The sequence below is a fragment of the Poecile atricapillus genome, chromosome 1 (genome assembly GCF_030490865.1).
Source record: "Poecile atricapillus isolate bPoeAtr1 chromosome 1, bPoeAtr1.hap1, whole genome shotgun sequence".
Taxonomy (NCBI): Eukaryota; Metazoa; Chordata; class Aves; order Passeriformes; family Paridae; genus Poecile; species Poecile atricapillus.
The window spans coordinates 24,761,685-24,785,616 of NC_081249.1; the positions used below are offsets into that span (position 1 = coordinate 24,761,685).

General features: G+C 39.5%; 1 protein-coding gene across 8 annotated transcripts in view; it reads left to right on the forward strand.

The window, feature by feature from the left end:
• Positions 1-23,932, forward strand: part of NAXD (NAD(P)HX dehydratase) — a 50,856-nt gene that overhangs the window by 14,665 nt on the left and 12,259 nt on the right. For all 8 annotated transcript variants that reach the window (XR_009276852.1, XR_009276851.1, XM_058831639.1 and 5 more), the window contains 4 exons: positions 8,313-8,421; positions 22,135-22,185; positions 22,267-22,371; positions 22,721-22,841. Coding sequence is in view for 6 of the 8 variants with exons in the window: in XM_058831639.1 (XP_058687622.1) it covers positions 8,313-8,421; positions 22,135-22,185; positions 22,267-22,371; positions 22,721-22,841 (386 nt within the window). In the remaining 2 variants the exon portion in view is untranslated. The remainder of the gene's footprint in view (positions 1-8,312; positions 8,422-22,134; positions 22,186-22,266; positions 22,372-22,720; positions 22,842-23,932) is intronic.

Consider the following 23,932-nt stretch of genomic DNA (forward strand, 5'->3'; position numbering starts at 1 on the left):
CACAAGTGACTTGGCTGCTGGGTCCCTGTTACACCTGCAGAGAAGACGAAATAAGACACAAACTTTGTGATCTTTCTTCCAAAGCCTCATTTAGACATTAGCCTGGCTAGGAATCACATGAGAAAGTTTGGGGTATTTGTTCTTAAGTACTTAACGGGAGGTAAAGGTCAGTTTGTATGTGCTGACTTAGAGAATTTATGTATTTAAACTCTTTCTTGTTCTGTCATGCAGTGCTGTGGCCAAAACTGGCTTATGGACCTGTTTTCTGTGTCCAACTTCCTTGGCAAAACACTGCTTCTTCTTTGCTGTGTGTTGCAGAGTGAATAAAAGCTAGGAGGTATATTTTTCACTCTGTACTACAGTCCCTTTCCTTCCTGTTGTTGCAGAGCTCCCATGTGATGCCAGCAGAGGTTTTGTCACCTTCTCAAAATGTGAGAGTTAGCCAAAGATTTTTAGCACTGCTGCAGGGAGTGCTGCTGTCCTTGCTGCTTTCTGATATGTCAGAAAGATATGTATTCCAGTTAGATCTGGCCAAATTTATCTTCCTGAATGCTTGCCATACTGCTGTGATTTGAAACAGGGATCAAATTTCTTTGGTGTTCAGTCTTTCTTGAGTTTGAGTGAAGGCAGGCATCCCTGGGGTTTGTTACTGAAGGTTTTAGGATTTTTTTTTTTTTTTATTTTAATTTTTTCCCCAGATGACAAATAAGCAGAGCTGATATTTGGGCTGGGACCTATCTTGTCTTCTTATGTGTCCACAGCTGACTGGAAGTACTCTATCCTTCTGGGTATTCATTCAGTTATTATCTGTGCCTTAAGGGTTGAATATGAGGGCTACCAATGTGATAAAAGCTTGCCACTTTATTTCCTGGTTTTAACATTTTTAAAGAAAAAAGTGTATTCTTTTTTCTAGGGACATTTTAAATGTGTTCCTTTCTGAGGGAGATTGCATTGTCATTTTCATTCAGTGGCTTTTAAAGTTAAAAGTTTGGTTGATTGCTGTCCATTTGGAAAATACTAGACAAATTCTATTTATCAGTTCAATTCAGGGGACATACAATAGGTCCACTTCCATGAACTCTGAAAATAGGAGGTCAAGACATTTGGTTATCATTATGCTTTTAGGGAGGATTGTCATAATACACACTGGTAATGTAGTCGAGATCAAAACAGACTACAACTGCTTTGAGTATTTTTATATAACTAAATGCAGGTCATAAAATTATTATGTTGGTAGCTGTGGTATCTTTACAAGGCTAGATAAGGTTGACCTTCAGTTCTGTTGTCATGTCTGAGAAATCTCAGAAAACAGAGTCAGTCAACAGCTTATTTTCTTTGGGGCTCTCTCACAGGATGCAAGAGGCTCTGCTGTGCTTAAGAGAGGTGATCCCATTTTTGTAGTGCGTTTGGGTTCATTGCTAAAGAGGCTGTTTTTAGCTTTAATGCCTGTAGTGGGTGACCACACAATTCCTAGTGAGGCAGAACATCTGATACTTCAGTGAGAGTCTGCTGTCTAAGTAGCAGCTATGGAAAACACTTTCAATCATTGTCATTATGAAAAAAACTCCAGAACAACAATATAGTCAATATGTTGGTTTTTTCTACATGTTTACCTCAATAGGTCACACTTCATTCACACTTTTACTGCCTTGAAGGTGGAATAGGGAGTGAGTAAAGACTGGCATCTGCACATTAAGAGCATTCCCTTCCTATGAACTTGTGACACTTCTGCTTCTCCTGGATAATGGGTTGCTGTTCCTGCTGCTGCTAATATTCAGAGGAAACCTACCTGGTTCACTTCTGGTGTCTAAATTAACTTACTCAATGTCTGGAAATAAAGACTTGATTTGAATAGAATTGAATAGAATTCAATCCCTCTCTCATTAAGGTCTTTATTTTTCTTTCATTTGCTTCCCTGTTATTTAATAAAATTGTAGGTGGAAAATATGTATTGTCTATCCAGTGTTTACAGATTGTACACAATCTAAAGATTTAAGCAGCCTGTTAGGTGAAAATGACCCTTTTGTCTTCTAAACGTTTTGGGGGCACATTTTAATATGCTAATCCTAATTTAATAAATGTATCTCTTTGTTCTCTAATTGCATCCAGACAGCTTCATGGCAGCGTGTTGTCTTTGCAATTTGCTCTACCTGACCGAGGTGCTTGGTGAGACACACGAGGTGATAGTGGGCTCAGTGAGCTTCTCTAGAAGAAGCTATTATTTCTAGTTCTCTTCATGAGACTGAAAGAGGCTGCCTGAAGCCCTAGGGCTTCTGGAAATTTGGCATTAATTTACGAGAAAGATGATTTAAACTGGCAAATACAGCCACTCCTGGAATAGAGAATTAGTTTAATTTTATGCTCAACATTTTTTTTGTATTGTTTGAGTTTGCTTTTCATTCCTTCAACCCATCCTTTCCAGGATAATTTCACTCCCTATCTTCTCTTCCCAGTTTCCAATAAAAACCTCAACCAGGGTTTACCACAATTGGTAACAATTAGTTTTCTGAGAGAACTATTCCAGTTCTAGAGCTACACATTGTGTCGCATTTTTGGCTCTTCTGATGTGTTGTATTACATGACAGGTTCCAAGTATCAGCAGGTCTAACATTTGATTCACATTGATTATAATCACCTGCAGTGTTTGGACAAACAAAACTCTTTTGTCAGATCAGAAACTTTTTCCCATCTTTGACAATAAGTCTGTAGGTTTGCTGTGAAACTGCCCCTTTAGTGTGGCTTTGTCTGAGTTTGCATAAACAGACTTGTGCAGTGGTACATTTTAATGCATTTGAAATTGCCTCAGTCATACCAAGTGTGTACAGATAACGAGCAGAATTTGAATAATGTACTCTGCAGTGAGGAGCCATATAGTCAATCGGGTGACAGCAGTCTTGCTTTTGTCCCGTGTTCTTCTCTAGCAGGAGGTCCCACTGATTGGCATTTTCTGATGTCCAAACCACATCTCTGATTTCTAAGGTGGTACCAGCTCTACCTTAAAGCCATGTGAAGAGCTGCAGTCCTGCTGCCTCCTGTTTGTGCTGTCATTCATGCTTATCTGCTATTTCTGTAGCTCCTGGTTATACCCTTGCTGACTTGGCTTCACATTTTCTTGTTTCCATGTAAAATTTGACAAGGCTGCACCTTATCTCTTGTTCCTTTCCCTCCTACAGAAAGCAATGACAGAAACTGTCATTCATCCTGGATGGGGAAAGCTGCTGTGTTTAGAGCTTTCTATGAATATTTAAAGCTATTGCTTGGTGGCTGTTGATCATTTGGTAAAAGCTAGTCTCTGAATAAAATGCAGCAGAGAACAAACTTTTATTTCTTTGGAGAGTTGGGGATGGGAGTGATATTTCAGGTCCTAGCTGTCAAGTGTCCCCCCTACTCTGGGCAGTGACCAACCTAGAGCAGACTTTGAAGCAGATGGCCCCTGTCAGATATCTGTTACACAAACAGCTCTACAAGATGCTTAGGAACTGTGGGTGATATTAGAGCAGTAGCCACCATCTTTGGTGTTTATTGGGAATTTATTTTTTTTTTAATGTTAAGAGTTTTTGTTTGTTTGTTTTTGAAAAGGTAATTACATCAAGCTTTCCCCAAGATGAAGATCTACAGAACTGTGTTTTAGGACAATTTTTATTTTGTAATAGCAAAATATAGAGGAGTTCTGAACAGCAAAAAGCTTAACTTAGTTCTTTCTTTAAAGCTCTTCACCTCCAGGCTGCCCCAAATGACTTGTCTGTTCTCATATCTAGAATTGGCCCAATCCAGGGGCAGCGCCTTGCACTCATTGAACTTCGTGAGGTTAATGTGGCAAAAGTTATCTAAAGCCACTAATACTTTACAAAGAAAATTTGTCCTCACCATTTTAGAGACTCGGTGATGTTTAATTTGAAGAATCCTAGTCTGTTTTGCCATGGAAAATACTTTTCTCAATACAGTCTGGAAGCAGAGAAAAGAGGACAAAGATAATCATGCAAGATACTGAACACCATACCTTGGTCCTGTCTACCCAGCAGCTTCAGGGACAGCAAATGGTAAAGGTGTTGTGTCTGCCTTCCCAAGAGATCATCATCATCTCAGCCTCCCCTTACTTCTCACTAATAGCCAAGGAAAGCTGGTCAGACCCCATCTCTGGTGTCTTTTTTCCCCATGTGCCTCCGTGTAACCTCCTTTGTCTGCTTGCTTGTTGTTTAGGTCTGACTAATGGACAGTGTTGTGAAAGTTGATTCAGTGATTGCTGACATTAGCTTTAGAGTCTTTCTTAACCTCCTATGCAGCTTCACAGATATGACACAAGTTACAGAAGCTCCTTCAGTTTTTCTTGTTAATTATTCTGTTGTCTTGCAGTTGTTATTTATGTGTTTACCCTGTAATGGTTCTTCAGTGTGTGCAGCCAGAGGTTTATTGGTTGCTTTGCAGACAAGGTTTCAAGGAAGTGTTTGGGAGAGTGGAAGGGTGTTGCTTAGTTGCTTGATTGAACCACAGTGAGCTGTCATAATCTTGATTTTCATCAGAGTGGCATCTGATAACATGTCACATAACACGTGGTGATTAGGTGGAAGTAGCTGTTGAAGATCTGTTCTTTCCCCATTTATTCCCTGGTGTGGTTTGTCACTAGAATTTGAACACATCAGCCCAGTGGTACTGTAGTTCACTCTCCCATGTGTGCAGGTGTTACTGCTAGGGTTCAGCTTCTCAATTATTCCTATTTCATTATTCCTATTCTGTATGTCCATGGTGCAGAGTTTGTATTTTTATATTAGGGAAAGCCAGACTAGTTCCTAAAGTCTTGCCCTATCATTTTCCAAGAAGACTTGCTTCATTTTGGAAAATCCTAGTTTTTTATTTAATCCAAGTCTCTCTCAAAGGTTTTTACCTTCTTCTCAGTAATTGAAATGCTGTTTTCTTCTGACCTTAGGAGATTTTCTTCCTTCTCTTTAAATTATTACTAGCTCTGCACTTTAGAGTGAGGGTATTGCATTTATGATACCTGTTTTGGAAAAGATCAAACTGGATATGATATGGCTCTGCACCTCTAAACCCTAACCCTAGTGATTCTTGCTTACTTGACTCATTTCTGTCAAAGCTTGAAGATCACATCTCTTTTGATCAGGGGGACATCTTCTTATACTTTGTACCTTTCCAGAGAGGTGTTGGGTTTTTTTAAATACAGTGCTAATTTCAGTTGTGTTTTCAATGTCTTGGGCAGTGGAGGTGATAATTAAAAGGAGAGGTTTGAGATCAGGTTAGTAACCAGGCAGAGAAATTGGCATGAAGTGACAAAGGAGGTTAGCTATGTTCTTTGTGTGAGCGTAGTACACCATGAACAGCTTAGGACTTGACATGATATTCTGTGCTGGTGCCTCCAAAGTAGTTTGTCCTAAGACATTTTTGTCTGGTTTTGATCCAGGCAAACCAGAACATGCATTGACTTTTCCTGTGATGATAAACTAATTACTGCCAAGAAATACTTATTCCTCAGTACCCAGGTGCAACTATCTGTACAGGCAAATTATCCAAATGATCCTTAGCAAGGATTTTGGCCCAAGCCAACTAGCATTTCCCAGCCACTTTTTCCACTGATGAGGAATTTCCATGGTCCAGGGCCTGTGCCCAACAGGCAGGCTGAGCTTTGTCTGTTTTAAAGCCTGAGAGTGCAGAGGCCATCTGATCTCAAAGAGCTTTTCTGAGTGTGTTTAAACATCAGGTGTAGACTGGAGCTGTTAAGAGCTAGACTAATTTCTGCCTTTGTGCTAAATCCCATGGTCAGGAACATTCAAGGTTTACTTCTGCCTGAAGAAAGCTGCTTGTTGATCATTTCTACCCTATCAGCTTTAAAATGCTACTGGTTTGATGACCACGGTTTGGAAATGAGCTGTGAGATAACACAAGAGCCCTTCCAGAGCAGCTGTAGATACAGGATATTGTTATGGTGTCTGTAGCTGCATAGCCACAGCTATTGTGAACATACAGTGTTTTGAAGTGAAGCTGGCATGATGCTGTTGTGAGACAGTATTTTTCTGCTTTCTTTATGAAGATTCAAAATCCATCAGTTACTTTACAGTATGTTTTAATAGCTGATTTTGCAATGTAGTAGTCATTATCACCATTTTTAATCTCTTGACCCTTCACATCTTGGGTTGCTTCTTCATGTGACGTTGCAAAGGAGTTGAACATAATGTTTATAAAATGCTTTGAAGATGAAAAGCTCCACAGTAGGTTTTTATTGTTACCAGAGGCAAAGTGTTCAGGAGTGGCTTAATATTGGACTGTTTATTTCCCAAGAGATGGCTTTGTTTTGAGAAGTGCACATTATCAGTTGAGTTTTAGACAAAATTACCTTATTTCAGTCCTGAATATAAATAAATTGACAAACTTTTTTATGGTTAGATTATTTGCATGAGATATTTGTAGAAGAGCAGAGCATTTATGATACTACCTATGGCTCTGTCTTTAGCTTACATTTAATGAAGCTTTTTTTAATGTATTTGGCTCCTACTATCCAAAGTATGTTGAATCCAGACATCCTTATATATCTAGAAGTTGCAGTATTCTTACAAATACATGGTATACAGATAGATTTATTTGAGAAATGTATATATATACATATCGAGATATATATTGCTCTTCAAAAATAAAATAAATTCGGTATGTGAACAAAGGAAAGTGGTCTGCATTCAGAAATGGTGATGTTTTATTAGAGTTTGGTTTGCAGGCAGTTTTTCACGTGTTCAACCTACCACATATTAAAAACCTGTCTTTTTTTTTTTTTTTTAAATAGTGCTTTAGCTATTTCTTGAATCATTTTTATTTCCAGCCTCTATCTACATCATAAACTGATTGTACAGTGATGAATAAAAAGAGAAGTGAGCTGTTTAACAGTTCTCGAGCTGCTGTTTCCAGCGAGGTAGAGGAGGAGGAGAAGGGAGCTGCAGTGCTCAAATGGAAGTTCAGTGTGCTAAAGCAGGGACTGCTCCAGGGACAGCAGTGTCCTGCCGTGGTTCTCTGTCCCCCTTGCAGCAGGTCATCACTCCCACCCAGCAGCCTTGTTCTGGCAGAGCTGTTTTGTGGTGTCACCTCTGGGTGTTGTGAGGCAGCTCTTGTCAGCAGAGGGGTCGCTGGGCTGCGGCCAGGCACCGCGTCCTGCGCCCTTGAGCAGGGTGCCTCGCTCCCTGCAGCTGCAAGAGCTTTGGGCTCCTGCCTGGCACTTGCAGAAATCATTGTGGAATTTGCTGATTCTGCCAGACACAACCTAAACACTTGCTCCCAAGTGCTGCATCCCATCAGGACAGCTGTTGGTTATGAAAAACACGCAGTGGCTTTGGTCTGTAATAATACAGCTTTGTTGGAGTATTGCAAGCTTAAAATAATCTGAGCAATACTATGAAGCAGTCCCCCCTTGCTCAGTCTACAGGGAGCTTTATTCCCCCGTGCTTCAGTTAAAATGTTCATTTATTGTTGTCACTAATGTCAGAGATGGGGAGGGAGGGAGGCTAAATTTTCCCTCCATACTGTCAGTAAGGATTAACTGCAAATGCTGGGCAGTGCTTTCAAAATATCCTGACCTATTTACACAACAAAACTGATCAGAACAAAATAAACTGTTCTGGTCAGTGGCTGAATGCTGTATTGTGGCAGCTATATTTGGCAGTGAATTTTCTCATCAATTTTCCAATGTAGACAAAAAACAGAATGCTATAGAAATTTTAAGCATTACAAGCAGATAATGCCCATACTGAATAGCTTGTTTCTCCTGTTGCCTTTTGGGGAGAGGGGACAATTTGGCTGTAATTCAGTTGGAACAAATTCTTATGAAGCAACTGACAAAAAAGCATATGAGTAGATTTATCATTCTGCCATGTGGGGTAGTAAACAATTACATCATTTCCAGCAAGCTGCAATATATACCTGCGAGATGGTGGATCTCTCTCCAAGGTATTACCTCTGCAAAGAAGCATTAAAAAGGGAATTGTGACAGACTATAAAAATTATTGGCTTCCTGCTTGGATTTTTTTTTTTTTTTTTTTTTTGGTAACAGCTGTAGTGGATACTTGCAGTTACCTCCTCGTTTTTATGTGGTATCCCCTAAAGAATGAATTGAGAGAAATTTTTCATTTTAGCTAATTGGACAACCATTCTATATTTCCTGGGTCACAGATTCTTGGTAGTTCGGAGGATAAAATTGCCTGACATTCAAGATAGGAAATACCTCTTTCTATCTTGCACCTTTCATTCAGTTTCTGAGAATACTAAAATGAAGCCTTTTTGAACTTCTCTCTTTTTTTGTTTTCCACACTTCCTTGTAGTGACAGTCCCAATGCTGTCCATGAGGTGGAAAAGTGGTTACCACGGCTGCACTCGGTTGTCATAGGACCTGGCTTAGGTAGAGATGAAGTTCTGCTTGAGAACACTAAGGTAATGTGCATACTGATATTTTGTCCTGTGTCTTTATGTTGAATTGTATTAACCATTCCTATATTTTACATCATTACACAAATATTCTGGTTGCTAAATATCAAATTTAATAAAATATTGTTGACTGAAAATTAGTTTCTATCCATGGTCTTCATTGTTAAACTGTAACCTCCAGTCTGAATTTTAGGCACCAATATGGTGGTTCTGATTTGCTTTTGTTTAGCTTGTGAAAGTCACTAATTAAGAAATAGGTGTTGGCATATCTAGATAAAAGGCTCTGTGTTTCCCTAGGTGCAAAGCACCCGGAGTGTAAGTACATAAATATGGATTTGAGTTCCTAGTTTTTGACAGCTTGTATCAGATGCTACAAGGAACAGGGATTGCATCCTGTTGCAATAAGAAAAAATACTCTTAATTATAAAATGTCGCAGATTTCTACTTTGGATAAAGAGATAATCCTATTTTCTGTCAAGCCTTAGTGGAGAGCTGAAACAAGAGATTAGATAGTTTTTTAGTTTAAATAATATGTACTTAGACCATCTTCCCAATGATATTTTGTATTACTGTCAACACATCTTTGTGTGTTTGAAGTGTGTCTTTCAGACTAATCTCAATCTAATTTTGTACAATTTAATTTTTTTTTCCTGAGCAATATTACTGGATTAATCAGTGGCACTAACAAGTGGAATTAATATAATTTACAGAAATGTTGACAGTTACAGAGTAAAATCACAGAGCAGAGCAGGAAAGAGACTGGAGACCACACCTTCCAAGTGTTTAGAATACCTTGAGAACTAAGAATGGTGGTTTTGCTAGGATTTTGTTAGAGAGAGTTGCTACTGGAGATTCTTGGTTTTTTAATTTTTTTTTGAAAGAAAATGTATATATTGACACATACATATACCTCAAATACATATGTATGATACAGAGGTACAAAACTAATAAAGAAAATAAATTTATGACAGCTGATGAAGAAATCAAGTTGTATTATAAGTGAAAAATTTAAACAGGTTTTATTATTTTTTGAAGACTTTTTTTCAGAAGTTTTTTTGGGTTTTTTTTACAGAAAAACTGTTTGAGACAATTCTTTATTTTCTTGGCTAAAAAAATAAGTTTGGGTTTTTTTTTTTCTTAAGGAAAACAACTTTAAACAAATGAAAATAAGAATTCATTTAGAATATCTAAGATAATCTTCTTTTATGTCAGAATTCCATCCAGGGTTTGTGTGCTTATCTGTACTACAGAAATATCTGGAAGATTTCTTGATTGTATTTTTTTCCTTATTGCTAAAAATGATATTGCTTTCTTAGTGAATTACAAGCATGCTTTTACTTCAGTTTGCATGTCCTGTGTAAGCTAGATTAAAGAAACAAACCCAGCCAATAAAGACAAGACATTTGGAAGTTAGTTCATGCTAAAATATCAGGGCACATTCATATGGGCTGTGGATCTGGCCTTGTTAATTACAAGTCACATTAAAGCTCAAGTTCTTTGTCTGCCCTGTAGTTGTGTAAGTGTTCATTAGTTACCCGGTGCTGAGGTTTTTAACCTGCCACTGGGGACAGGTGAACCCTGGTTGCCTGTCTGAGGAAGAGTGGTGCTTCTCTGTGCTGAGGGAATGCTGAGTCTCCTTCCTGCTTCAACAGCGCATTTTGAGTGTCAAGAAAGAAACCCAGGAGATGACAGCATTGCTATTTTAAACTTTTATAGGAGGCTGGCTTGGTATAAAGTTTTCTGGTTTCCCTTTAGGCTAACTGTGGCATGTGTCGTAGGAACTCGGGGCTGGGAGGTAGGTGAGTGTCTGCTTTCTGGTCAGGGTTTAGTGTCAGAGTGGTAGTGATGGTCAGATAGCTTCCCTCTGCCTTCTTCTTCCCCATTAAGGTGCTGAGGTATCGTGTTCTGGCATCTCTGTAAAGCTGTTTTTGTGTCAGTTCTTGTCAGTATTGTGCCAGCACATTTCCAATTAATGTGCTTCTCCAGTCATGTGTTTGGGCTGCTTCTCTCTTCTGAGCATTGAGAAATTAAGAAATTAATTACTAGTGCTGTAACCTTCAATTTCTGGTATATGGCCAAGAGACAGTGTTTTGTTGCGGAATAGCTTGAGTGCTTGTTGACCAGATGGTGCATCATCTCCAGATCAAAGAAGGCTTTGCTTCCTCAGCATCTTTACTATGTCACCTGCCTCCCTCATTCTTAACGCCTGCACTGTTCACTGTGCCATTTGAGCTCCTTTCAGCAGTCTGATTTTAAGAAACCCACCTTGTGATCAGTTTCCTTTGATTTGATTTTTTTTCCCTTGAGCACCTTGATACTCTTTGAATACATATTTACTGGCTTCCTGCAATTTTGTGGGTTTGGCTGTAATTCTATTTACAAGTCCTGTTACAAGAAGCTGCTCCGGAAGTTATAGCCGTATTTTATAAGAAGCCACTTGTGTGGCTCTGTGCCAGAACCCTCACATGGTGTTACTAGGTTGCTTGGAGCTGATGCTCTGTTAGAGCTTTCTGGCCATGGATTTGTGAGACCAGGAGCTGCAGCTTCAGAAAAATCTCCTAAAGAAGGCGTTTCTTATGTCCTAATAGCTGTACACCTGGATCTCTTGCAGATGTGGCAATTCTAGTCTCAGCCTGGTTAGACCTTCCAATTCCAAAGCAAATAAGCAGTCCAAGCAGCTTCTCTTCAAGAGAAAAGAGCAAAAACACATTTCTGCTCCCTTTCTCAGCTCTGGAGTGTGCAGATTGAAGCATTTCTGCTCCCCATACTACTTCAAGCTTTTAAAATGCTGTTACCACATCTAATGTGAAAGTTTGCCATGATATCAACTTTCTTGTAGGGAACATCAGGCCATCTGTTTTTTCCTTTCAGTGTCTGTGATTGATTCTGGCCAGAGATACCAGTATGCTATGTCACCGAGTTCAGCTCAGTTGGAGTGCTGCTGCTGCTGGTTTAGCCTGCTGAGAAAGACTTTTGCTATGTGGAAGGCCAAGATTCCTATGACTGTCCTCTGCTTAGAAGCAGTGCATTTTCAAAGCTGCTGGATATTCTCCTTTTTTCCCCACAGCAGCAGTGTTATGTCCCTATCATATCTAGCAATCACAATTTACTTCATTCAGCTGTTGTGTGTATGTTTGCACATTGGGCTTTACTCTGATCTCATTTGCCTTCTAGGAGAAGTTTGGAAGTAGGGAAATTTCTGCCTGTACCATCAAGAGCTGTTTCTTGGGTATGTGAGAGAACCAGGTTCATCTGCTGCAGGGTGATGAGTGCAGCTTCCGAGAGGACTTTGTTAAAAATGCAGTGTTCCTGCATAGCCTCCTGGGCAGAAAGCAGGCGGTGCTGCCTAATGCTCCAGATGTTCTGCATTCTGCTGACACCTAGCAGTTAGGCAGTTGCAGGCTATGTCCCTCAAGTTTCCATCCTCTTGTCATCTCTGTTCCTCTATTTCTTCTGCCTTTGAGGCCAGATGACCTGATACAAGGATTGCTGGGGGAGTAGCAGTCACTGGCGGGATCCCTCATATAAGTGTTCATCCTTATGAAGAGCCCTCTCCTTATCTGAACCCTTCCACATTGGCATCTTCCTTGCTTGTCCCTGGGTTCCTTGCCTCTCTCCTTGCAGTGACAACACCAAGTCCTGGACTCTGGTCTTCCAGATTTCCTATGTTTTGCTTAAGTCAGAATGCTGTTTTCAGCAGAGCATGCTTGCTTTCCTCCTGCAGGAGACAGGTAATGATTGATGGCAAGAACAGCTCAGTGTCATTCAGATTAGATGATAAAATTGACTGGGTTCTCAAACCATATGCTTGTTCCACTTGGTCAATTCTCAGTCTTTGTCTTAGCTTCCAGAACATGTCAGGAATACCAGCCTGGGCTTTCTTTTGGCTGAGGCTCTGCCTAGCTGCCATTTGTGCCTGTTGCTGTTTTTCTTCTCTCAGCCCCCTTGCCCTGCAGTGCATCCCTCAACCAGTCATTTGCCCTTAAAGATCTCTGCTATCTCTTGGGATGTTAATTTCAGAATCTCATTTTCCACCCCTTGTGACATCATCTTAAGGTTGTCTTAAAATGTCTTGGCTGTAGTTAACATCTAGATGGTGAGAGAGGTTTGGGCCCTTGTCACGGATCATCTCCGTCAGGTGTGCCCAGAGAGCCCTTTTGACATTTTCAGGTGGGTGGATTCTCAGTTCCACCTTGACTGAGGCATCAGCCTTTCTGTGTTTGTTTACTTGGATTATTTTCCCCATTTCAAGCCTCGTGCATTCAGGATTTAGGTAAGACTTCACAGCCGTAATAAGTTGTGAGAGTGGGACCAGGTGCTTCACTACACTATCTGCACTAGTTTTTTAGCAAGATCAATAAAACTGCTGAGTTCAGGGCCACCTGTTGTTACCACATAAATGTGTTAGAGTTGATTCTGTCACTGTGGGTCTTAAAAATTATTTTCCTCTTTATATCTAAGTAGCCATCTCAGTTCTAGTTGTAGCACTGGAGTAAGACAGCATCCCAGAAGCATCCCAGGTGAATGTTGCAGGTGACAGAATAGTATTGCCTGTGGTACCTACAAATACGAACCAACAGAATGTATTACTGTTTGGAGTCAGTGCTCATGGCAACTCAAATCAGCAGAAGAATTATTTTCTGGAAACTTCATTCTTTAGTGTGTGTCATGTGCATTTGCTTCCTCCCTGTTTATATCCTTTGCTATGGGGGTTCAGCAGTTCATAAGGAACTGAAGTAGCAGCAAGGATATGCCTTTTTCAGCCCTCAGCTGGGAGGAGTTGAGGTAGCTGGAATCTTGTGTTTGGGGTACTGCAAGGGCAAAATCCAGTGGCATATATATGTGTGTACTGTCAGGCTTCACCCAAGGCCCAGCATTGATGCATATCACAAAAAGAATCCAGTGAAAAACTGGTCTCTAGTTAGCCAAGCTTCATTGCTTTCAAAAGGCCTGATGAGACTCAGAATTTGTGGATGTTGTCACCTAAGGTGGTGCAGTTGCTGGGTTAGGATGCAGGTCTTTGTGGTGATGTTACTGGTGTGCATAAAGTTTGGGAACTCCATCTCAAGGCAGAGATAGCCTCTTGGGTATGCCAAGAAACTACTGCTGCTTGTGCTAAGAACTGTTAGTATTCTGTGGCTTCCTCACAGATGTCTTGATTAGAAAAATAGTGTTTGAATACATGCTAACAGTACCTTAAATACAGGTTTATGCAGCTTGCAAACAGAATTTATTTCTAATATGTGTAATGGATCTTGATGGAAGTCATTTACAGTGAAGTGGGTTATTTAGTTGCTTTCTGCATGTAGGCTTATATTGTTGTTTAACTTGATTTTGATACTCAAAAGCATTTGTAAGCAGAACACTGGTATTAGATATATTTTCAACTTTTTCTGAGCTCGTTCAGCTAGAAACCCTAAAAAGAAATTGGCAGTGATAAATTCAGTTCATTAAGTTCATTTTAAGCATGACAAGTTCATTTTAAGTTTATGTTTATTTAAGGCAAAGTGCCAAGAGCTGACCATGAATATCTTAAGCCAAATCTATTTAACATAATCAGCTATAAATTGGAAACCTTGTAGAGTTTTCATTGTGAGTGCAAGTATTCAGTGAATGAGAACATGAGAAAAATTACTGCTTTTATTTATTCTGATGTAGATATTTATACTTTGGATTGCAATAAAAAGGATTAATACTTTAAAGTGGATTTTCATTTGTTTAGGGCTGAAATGTGTATAAATAAATGTAGCTTCTCAGGTGGTCTCTGGTTGACCATGATTTTGGGGGAGCATAGGCAAAAAGGAGTGCTCTGGATTTTTTCATAACTAGGACAGTATTTCAGAGGCTTTTTCTTTTTGTGTTCAGGCATTACTTTGGCTTATGCCACTTCTTTAGGAATTTAGCATGTGATTGAAGCTGATATCAAGAAACTGTTAGTTGTAGTTTTCCTCCATGCTTAAGGCAAGTGATCTAATTTGAATTCAAAGAAGGAACCTACAAATGAGCCATTTTTTTGTTGTTGTTATGTAGACAAGAACAGTTTTGATTAGCTGCAATCTCCAGTGTCTTCAGCTTTGTTAATTGTAACAGCTTCTAACATATCCCAAAGCACTTAATGAGGCTGGTGGTGTAGGGGGTTCTCTTTAGAGTCCTTATCACACTCTGCCTGGCTTAAGTGAAATATTTTGCTGTGCACCTGAAAATCTGTGTTGGAAAACAGGGCCTAGCGTGTGTACTGCAGTTAAAAGACAAAAGGCCAGCATAAATTGAATGGAGCATAAATCACGAGATGAAGAACCTATTTGTTCCAGAGGAGGGATATTCATCTCTGTTATGTGACTCTTCACTCACAAGTGGTGGTCATTCCTTGATTCCTTGAGGATTGAGGGATTAGTGGGGTGAATAATGAATTAGTGGTAGGTATGTGTACATAAAAACATAAAGTAAAACTTGGGCAATTATGCTAGTTAAAGGTGATTTATATATAGATATTGTCCACAAAGAGAGATTTTCATTGTCTTTGCTGAATTGTGAAAGGAGAATGAGGCTTTGGATCAGGTTGCAGGAATTAATAAAAGCACTTTTAAGAGACAACTGTATGTTTTGACCAGTGAGTCAAGAAAAAGCCTAAAACCAGTTTTGAAATTTCTGAAAATATGGCTTTAATGGGAAAAATCTCAAACAGTAGAACTCCATTCTTAATATTTTTAAACTTCTTGTATCAAATAGAATATATTAAGCGAAGCTTCTCCCCCCTGCCAGCTATGACTGTAGCCTTGAGCACAGCCTGTGCCTGGGATATTTGCCTGCTTCTAGCTGTGCAAGATTACAAATTCCTGTTTGCCAAGCCCATTTTCCAGGCATCTCCACCAGAGAGCTGCAGCCTGACCTCTATTGCAGCTGAGTCCCTGCTAACTCTGCATTTATCCAGACTTGAAGCAAGCAAGGCAGAAATGCTTCCTAGGGCTTTCAGTGCCTATTTGTAGGAATCGATTTGCAGCATGTTGGGGTGGAACTTATTTGTTCCTCCCGGTCACCTTGGGGAGGAGGATGTGTGGAAATGCTTCTAGCTGCAGCATTTACAGGAAAATTTGGGCTCTTTTTTCCTTTTATCTCTCTGTTTCAGACAAAGCCGTGGATTCAGGATTGCTGGATGAAAGCAGCATCCATGCAGAAAATACAAGCAATTTTGGGTAGCATTTCAACAGCAGTTTCTGATCCTAGATTTCAGGAGAGGGTTCTTTGTAAAAGGGATTGGCACTCCCAATGCCAGGTTATGCACATTTGCATGTCTTTACCAAACCAGAGTGTGTAATTACATACCATTTGCAGTGGAGTGCACTTTCAGTGGGCTGAAGGCACTGCTTCCTGGAGTGTTTGGATGCCATTTTGGTCAATACTGTCCATTATTGTGGCATGTTAAGGCTTGAATTTCTTTACGAGAACATGAATGAGACTTTTCCCAAGAGTGGGTCAAGACATGGCTCTTAAAGGGACTGAGGAAATCCAGTGTTTTTTGCTGGTGTCAAGTAAAGCAATCTTTCCTTTGCTAGGTAGAAAAATGGCAATGTGAAAATTAATTACTGTTGTAATAGATGGATAGATGTTGCTTTATGTATTCTGCTAATCTGGTTTTCTGTTCATTTCATTAAAATTCAATCTTATAATTAAATGACTGGCTCTAATTTCCTGATTCTTCCCTTTGTAAACACCAAATGCCAAAGTTTTGTGTAGCTGAACTAGCTCATGAGGAAGAATATAACTAGTGATATAACTACTAATATATTAAAAGTCACTGCAGGCATTCTTCTGCTAATCCACATTTAATTAAGAAAACTGAAAAGTATATCTCAGGTGTGACAAACCTACATAATTTTTTTTTCTGTGGATCTGTGGAGAACCACCTTTTGTGCTGTTGCATGTGGGCAGCATAAATAGGATGGGTGTTATTGCTGGCTCATGAACTTGGGTGGAGAAGTCCAAGACTGCAGAGTTTCTCTCCAAGAGGCTGTGGGTACTCACTGAGGGAGCATCACCTGTTCTCTGCCCCTGGGGCCTCAGGGTGGCTGCTCTGTCAGAACTTCCATGGCTGAGAAATAGAATTAAGGAATCCTTTGCTTGTACTTTGGAGCTCCATAGCAATTTATTCCTCCCTCAAATGTTCTCCACATGGTTATTTCTTACAGCCAGTGGTTCACCTCAGCCCCATTCCCTTTTCCATAGTACTTGTGGAAGCATGCAGGAGTCCTGGATGTCCATGTTAGAATAGCACAGGTGAATCTTGTGTTTCACAGTGCAGCTGCAGGCTATCAAATGGTTAAATCATACCATGCTTTTCTGCATTACTGTGTTCTCTTTCAGGAGTATCCTGTCCATTTGTTCCTTCAGGCTTCTCCCTCCTGCAGTCCTTTCCAGCCTGAATAGTTTTGCTTTTGTGTGTGTTGGAGGTTTTGTGTTTCAGGTTTTTTTGGGGGAAGTGTGATGGTTGGTGTTTTGGTTTTGTTTCAGTGGTTTTGCTTTTTTTGTGTTTCAGCTTGGTTTTTTGGATTTCTTTTAAAGATTGGAATTTGGGTTTGGGAATCTGTTTTAAAACTCCCATGTGAAAATTGGGACAGGAAACAGATTTCTACTACAATGAATGCATTGCATTTAAGGGAACAGTTTCCATGATAATTTAAAAAAAATAATTAAAGCACAATAATTTTTCATCCTTGCTTTGTAAATTTTTGTAATTACAGGAAAGAGTTACCTTTCCTCAGACAGACCACTGGTTTCTACTTTGGTAGACACAAGTTCTTTTTCAGTTCTTATTGAGTAGGTTGCTTGCGTAGAAGTCCTGAATAATGAGTCAAAGAAAAAGGTTTTTTTAGGAAATCATGTATTTCAAGAGTAGAGTAGGAGTAGATTCAGGTTAATTTTACCCTCTCTGGCTTTCTTCCTCTCAACCACCACTACCAAAAACTGCACTGACTGAATTGCTATTTTGGGCAATTCTAAATGTCAAGTATTTGGTGCTGCTAACAAATGATGATAACTGTGAGAGAATTTGTCCCATAGAACATCTTCGTGGGATGTGTGAATCTCAGGTAATTTCCTCTTCGGCTTAATGAGCATAGAGGCTATAGATTTGGTGTTGTTATTAGGAGAGGAAATCCTGTTACAGATTTGTTCTAGCACAAGTACTGTCGTCTTGCAATACAGTTAATCATCACTGGTTTTAATTAGAGGGGGCTGACATCTCTTTTCCTTTTCTCACACAAACGTTGAATCACTATTTAGCCAGCTGATACAAAGAAGAATATCTCTAGCAAGAGATTGCCCAAACCCCATTATTAAGACTCAATATAAAAGGTAAGACACTGAATTTTGGCCCTGGCTGTGAATTGCAGAACGATCCAAATTTCAGTCCTTCATATCTTAGCTACACAGTGTGGCTGTAGGTCATAAGGTTGGGTGAGAACAGTGTATCATCCTCTTCTTCTCATCACTGTCCTCTCTGCTTTGTGACTCATGCCAAGGTTTCCTTGTGAGTCCAGTGCTTCCCTTTTGGATGTCCTTGAGGGCTTAGGGATCAGCTGAAGGAAGTGCTCCTGCCTTGCTCCAGGCTGAGCCACCACTGTTGTAGTATAATAATACATTCTGTGCACAGAAAGTTTGTCCACTGGGATATCCTGGAGCTAGAATCTTCAAAATCTTAATATTCAAAATGCTGTTTGAAGTGAAGGGGTGATGTCTTGGGCTTATCATTGATATCTCTATGTGTTGCTGTTCACTTGTCATTGGTGTTTTGATATCAGCTTTTATCTTAGTGACACTAACTAATACTTTTAATTGTCAATGTTCTCTTCTAAATCCTTTCCCGTAGAAATAACTGTTACATTGGATAAAACTGAACAGATGGTTTCTGCTCATACATGGAATTCTATCAGGAACTGTTAAATAGGTTTTGGTGTGAAAGCAGAGTTAGTCTGAGCTGTTTTAACAGGGCAATTAACAATGAAGATTCTTCTCTATCTACAAGTATTAACCAAAAAAGCCCATGTCAAATACCAAAGTACAAATACAGCTGAAAATTGACTTCTGCTTCCAGGAAAAAAATATTGCATAGAGGATGTTGCCATTGTTGCCATAAACTCCTCTTAATGAAAATATTTTAAGGTTGTTTTTTTTTTTTTTTTTCTAATATGGTATTTGCAGAAACAGAGTGCTTGAAAGTGAGTTTCATCTCACCTAATTCTTGGTATCTAAAAATAAAAGAGTAAAGTGTCTCTGCACCCCCAGTTACAGCTGAGAGAGACAGATATGTCTGTTGGCTATTCATCCCACCCTGAATGAGGTGTCTGAGCTGCATGGGATGAACTGCTCTCCAGTAGTCCTGTCTACAAGCAGTGGGAAACAGGGGTTCTCCCATGAATGTTGTGTCCTTCAAACGTGTGGCTGTCTTAGGGGGTTTCCCTGATCTTTACTGGTTTATTTCAGTTTTGAAATCATCCCTTCCCTCTCCAGAACTTCCTCTCTGAGGTTCCTTGTCTATCTCCAAGCAGTTTCTGTCTGGGTTTAAGGAAGGAAGAGGAAAGGAAAATGATTGGGCTAGGGGCTTTGTTTGTTTGTTTTTTATTGTCTGTTCTTTTAATAAAAAATGAACTTTCAAAATAAGACAAACAACTTTGTATCCCCCGATTATTTGTTTTATAAGGAGAGGAAGAACAAGCAAAGATCATTCAGTATGTTAGATTAGAAACTGACACCTCAGAGACTTGGTACACAATAAAAGTTGCTTGCCCCGGAGGTTTTACTTAGCAAGGTGAAATTTCTCTTTATAGTAGAGGTCAAATGTTTCAGGATTGCAAAGGGTGTGCTGGAGAGGTAGGAACTCAAAACACGATTAGGAAAAAAAATGCCTTATTTCTCTGAAGTGTATCAGTGATCTGGCCTTCCAGATGCTGTTTAGCTGTAGGTACACTTTGTAACTTCCACTTATTTTAATCTTATATATATATTATTTTGGTATACCATGGATCTTCGGGATTGCTTATTTAGGAGAGAGCAAGAGATTCCAGTAGCCAAGATGGCAATTATGAGGAAACATGAAAAGGGGCCAAACGTTAACTGCCAAACTTCAGCTGTTTTGGGAACAGAACTTTGGCAAAATTCCTTCCCTAGATTGCTTATAATGCATTTAAGAGAACAGTTTGGAAGGATAAGGACTCCTGAGATCTGGTGTCTTCCATCAGACTTCCTTACTGACTCTGTTGGGGAAATCTTTAGTTTTAGAAAATCAAGTGTCATGAAAGACTGGCTTACTGAAGTTGACATACTAGAATAAACTGGTGATTCATATTAGTGGGAAGTGAAGCAGTAATTGTTTAAAGTGTGCTGAAGGAGTTTGGTGAAGCTTGCTAATGTACAAAAATATTCTGATTATAAAGAGTTAGAAAACCAGGTTGCAGTAAAAGGTATTTGTACGTTCAAAGACTGGGGGAGGATGATCTTGCTGAGGTCTGGGTCTCAGAGCCCTATGGTAGCTAATCAGAAGAGCTTAGTAAAGTTCAAAAATAATTGGGCTGTTGGATCTATAACATTCATTTATACAAGGAAAATACAAACAGCAAAACACAAAATCTGGCTGATAGATCGACAGCCTGGTTTTATTGTTACAAAGTGAGCCGAGTTAAACATAATTGTAAATGAACTTAACACAGGAGGGGAAAAGCAGTGCAGCTTCTGTGAAGGTAAACTGAGCTGTGCACATCTGTGCAGATTAACATGAATGAATTAAGAAATTACTCTCTCATACATTTCTTAAAAGCCTTGAAAGTAAGGTGCTCTGGTTTTCAGAATGCCACAGTTAATTCTAGGTATGCTTTAAGACTCCTCACACAGCTGTTAAGTATAGTTACTAATAAATTTGATTAATTTAGCAGTAGCTGAACAGTATGAGTTGTGTAAAACTTTTGATTGGTTCAGAATTATTCAAGTAGCTGAGTGTAAGAGAAGACTCTGTGGTGTTCCCTAGGGATCTCAGAGGAGGTGGGCACCTGGCAGTCTGACACAGCCTAGGTTGTACAAGCCTGTGTAGGAAAGGTCTCTGTTCTCCAGCAGCTTCTACTGTAGCCACAGCTGTGTGTTGAGACAAGTCCTCACACAAGTCCCACACTTCCAAACTGCAAACAGTGCCCAACAAAGAAAATAGAATGGAAATATTTTCCACTGGTATTGGAAAAATCAGAGTCAGGTAGTAATGTTTGTGAGGATATGTATAGGTCATATGTAATAATTTACAGGGAGCAAGGTGGGTGGTGTTTATTTTGACCACTGTACAAGAAAAGAGGGATGTTCACTCTCCTGAATGTTAATTAAAATTTTTTCCTTATTCCTTACATCAAGTCTTGCTAACTTGTGAAGCTCAGTGCCATATGATAGCTAATCTGAAGAGCTTAATAACATTCAAAAGTAATTAAACTTTTAGCTGGATACCATGCTCTGTTATCTTATACAGGAAGAAGATAAAACCTCCAGCTTCAAAGATGAGTTGCTAATAACCAGCGCTGAAAAAAACTTGACTGTTGGTCACTGCTTATGCAGTGGATCAGTCATTGCTGCTGCTGAATTAGGAGAGAGAACAAGGGCAGACAGTCTGCTCAGAGATACTGCTTGCTGAAAAAAACACTTTTACAAATGGTCTATTGTCTGGGCCACCTTGGTTTTGCTTTCAAAGCATAAAACCTCCAGAACCGCAGATGGAATGACATCATACATACTGCTTGTCTCAGATGTTTGTTTGTATATAAACTAATACTGCAGTGTAACTGTCAGCAGCAAAACAACTGAAGCTAGTATTAGTTATTGGTTGATTTCTATCAAGACAGTACACACTGGGATGTTTGGTTTTTTTTAATGGAAGATGTATGTTTACTATGTGATTTGTGTTGGCATTACAGGACTCCTACAGAGGCAGAGTGAGATTGCTTGTTTGTTTGCTTACTGGGGTGGGTTGACCCTGGCTCTGGCTGAATGCTGGGTGCCCATCAAAGCTTCTCTATCACTCCCCTCCTCAGCTGGACAAGGGAAAGAAAATACACCAAGAGACTCATGGGTTAAGATAAAGACAGGAGAGAAAATTTGCCAGTTACTGTTATATTGAAGTATGCATGGAAGACTCAACTTGGGGAAATTAATCAAGTTTTATAACAAAATCAGAGTAGGATAATGAGAAATAAAACTGAATGGTAAAATACCTTCCCCCCACCTCTCCCTTCTCTCCAAGCTTATTTTAATTCAAAAATTGTTCATTTCCATGCTCTCAGTGGTGCAGGGGGTCGAAATGGGTGCTCTGGTCAGTTCATCACATATTGTCTGCTCTTTCCTCCTCGGGGGAAGGACTCTGCATTCTTCCCCTGTTCCACCATGGGGTCCTTCTGACAAGAGACAGTCCTCCACAGACTTCTCCAGTGGACTTGCCAGGGACTGCAGTTCTTCACAACATGGGTCCTTCCCACTGGGATGCAGTCCTTCAAGAGCTGAGTGCTCCAGTGCGAGCTCCTTTCTCCATGGGGCCTCATGTCCTGTACTTTACATTAGTTTTCAGAATATAACAGATTTTTTTCTATGACTTTGTAAAAGCAACTTACATGGTCAGATTCATTGTATGAATTTGGTTTGGATCTTACAAGATCTAAATTAACAAGCATCTTAAAAGCATCTCTATTTTTTTTGCAGGGTATTATAGAGAAATCAAAAGTGAAAGGAATTCCTATCATTATTGATGCAGTAAGTATTTTCTTGATTTCATTCAGTAGCTTAGCATTTAAGAATCTCTTCAGTAAACGTTTTTCTTACTGTGTTTTGCAGGATGGACTGTGGCTCATTTCCCAGCAGCCTTCTCTTATTCAAGGCTACCAGCGAGCTATTCTTACACCAAACTATATGGAGTTCAGTAGACTGTATGAAGCCATGGTGAGCTGTTTGCCTTTTTGGTATTCAAGTATGTGCAAGTTTAGTCTTTTTGTCCTTGAAAATAAGTAACTTATTACTGGTTTAAATATTATGTGCTGTTTCTTGTATGTGAGAGAAACACTCTCTGGGTTTTTATTCCATGGGATAATTGCCACAGCAGTGCATATTCTTTAAATGAGCTCTTCTTTAAAGAAGGCCTGTTCTCATGCATTTTTTAACATTGCAGTGGGTATAGAGAAAAAAATACATGGAGACTGATGATGTTGCCTTCCCGCCCCTCCTTGCATGTGTTAGAATATGTTGTTCTAGTAGCAAAACATGTACTGTGTATGGAATTCTTGTGTTGTAGCTTAGAGACCCCGTAGACAGTAGTGATCATCATGGATGTGTATTAAGACTCAGCCAAGCCATGGGGAATTTGACAGTTGTGCAAAAGGGAGAAAGAGATCTTATTTCAGATGGAGAGAAGGGTAAGTGAAGCCTTCTGCTTTCAGCAGTGTGATTGTTCTGTTCTGTTTGCTTTCATAGTCCACTAGAATGTATAGCAATTGGCTGTATCCCCTGAAGATTGGAGGGATTGCTGCCTTTGCAGATCACCTTTACATGACTGTGTAAATTGATATTTTAAAAGTGCAACTAAATTTATTTGCTGAAAAAAAGTTGCTGATTTTCTTTCAAATTTATAGATGTTGTATTTTACATTACATGGGTATGGAGAAATTAATTACTTAATCTTCGTAAACTGTTTGAAAGTTCTTTGCTGAGGTGGTTTATATAAGTGCAGCTGTCTTTGCTAAATTGATACAAAATAAAACTGTTAGCTCATGATGTATCAGTGTGTTGTGAGAAGTGAAGATGTCTTGAGGCTCATGACCTGCTCAGTCCCTTGGTGCTGCAGATTAGCATGTACATACATTACTTTACAGCAGCCCTGAGAAATTAAAAAATTAACTCTAGATTGCCATTGCAAGAGTCTCATACCAATATGGTTTAAAGTGTACTTAATAAAATTGGCTACTTGTCTGATGCTTTTTATACTGATCATTTACTGTGATCAGTATAAAATTAATTCATGAGTGCCTTCATCACTTTTTTCCTGCATGGTCTTATTTCACATACATAACAAGCAGCAGCTCTGCTTTTAATTACTTGAACTGCTAATCTCTGATAAATGTTTATGCTGCTTCAGAACTGTTTTGTATATACAGTCAGTTTTTCATTACTGGGAGCCATGGAAATGTTTTATAACAGAAAAGCAGATGTAATATGACAACTGGTTTGTGCAGAGCCACCTTCCACACATGCCCTTAGTGCAGGTACTGTAGCAGGCTGTGCAACAAGTGGGACCTGCAAGCAATATGGTTACAACTATGTGGAAAAGGACCTTCCTCAGGTAGTACCCAGCTTTCCCCACAGAAAATCTGCTGTCATATTTGCACCCGGAGCAGACACTCTGGTTTCACTTGATTTGTAACCTCAGACAGTCAGGCCAGGCTTAAGGGTGGATGGGCTCTGCTGCAGGATAAAAGGTCTTGACTCCAGTTTATGCCAGCTAGAGAGC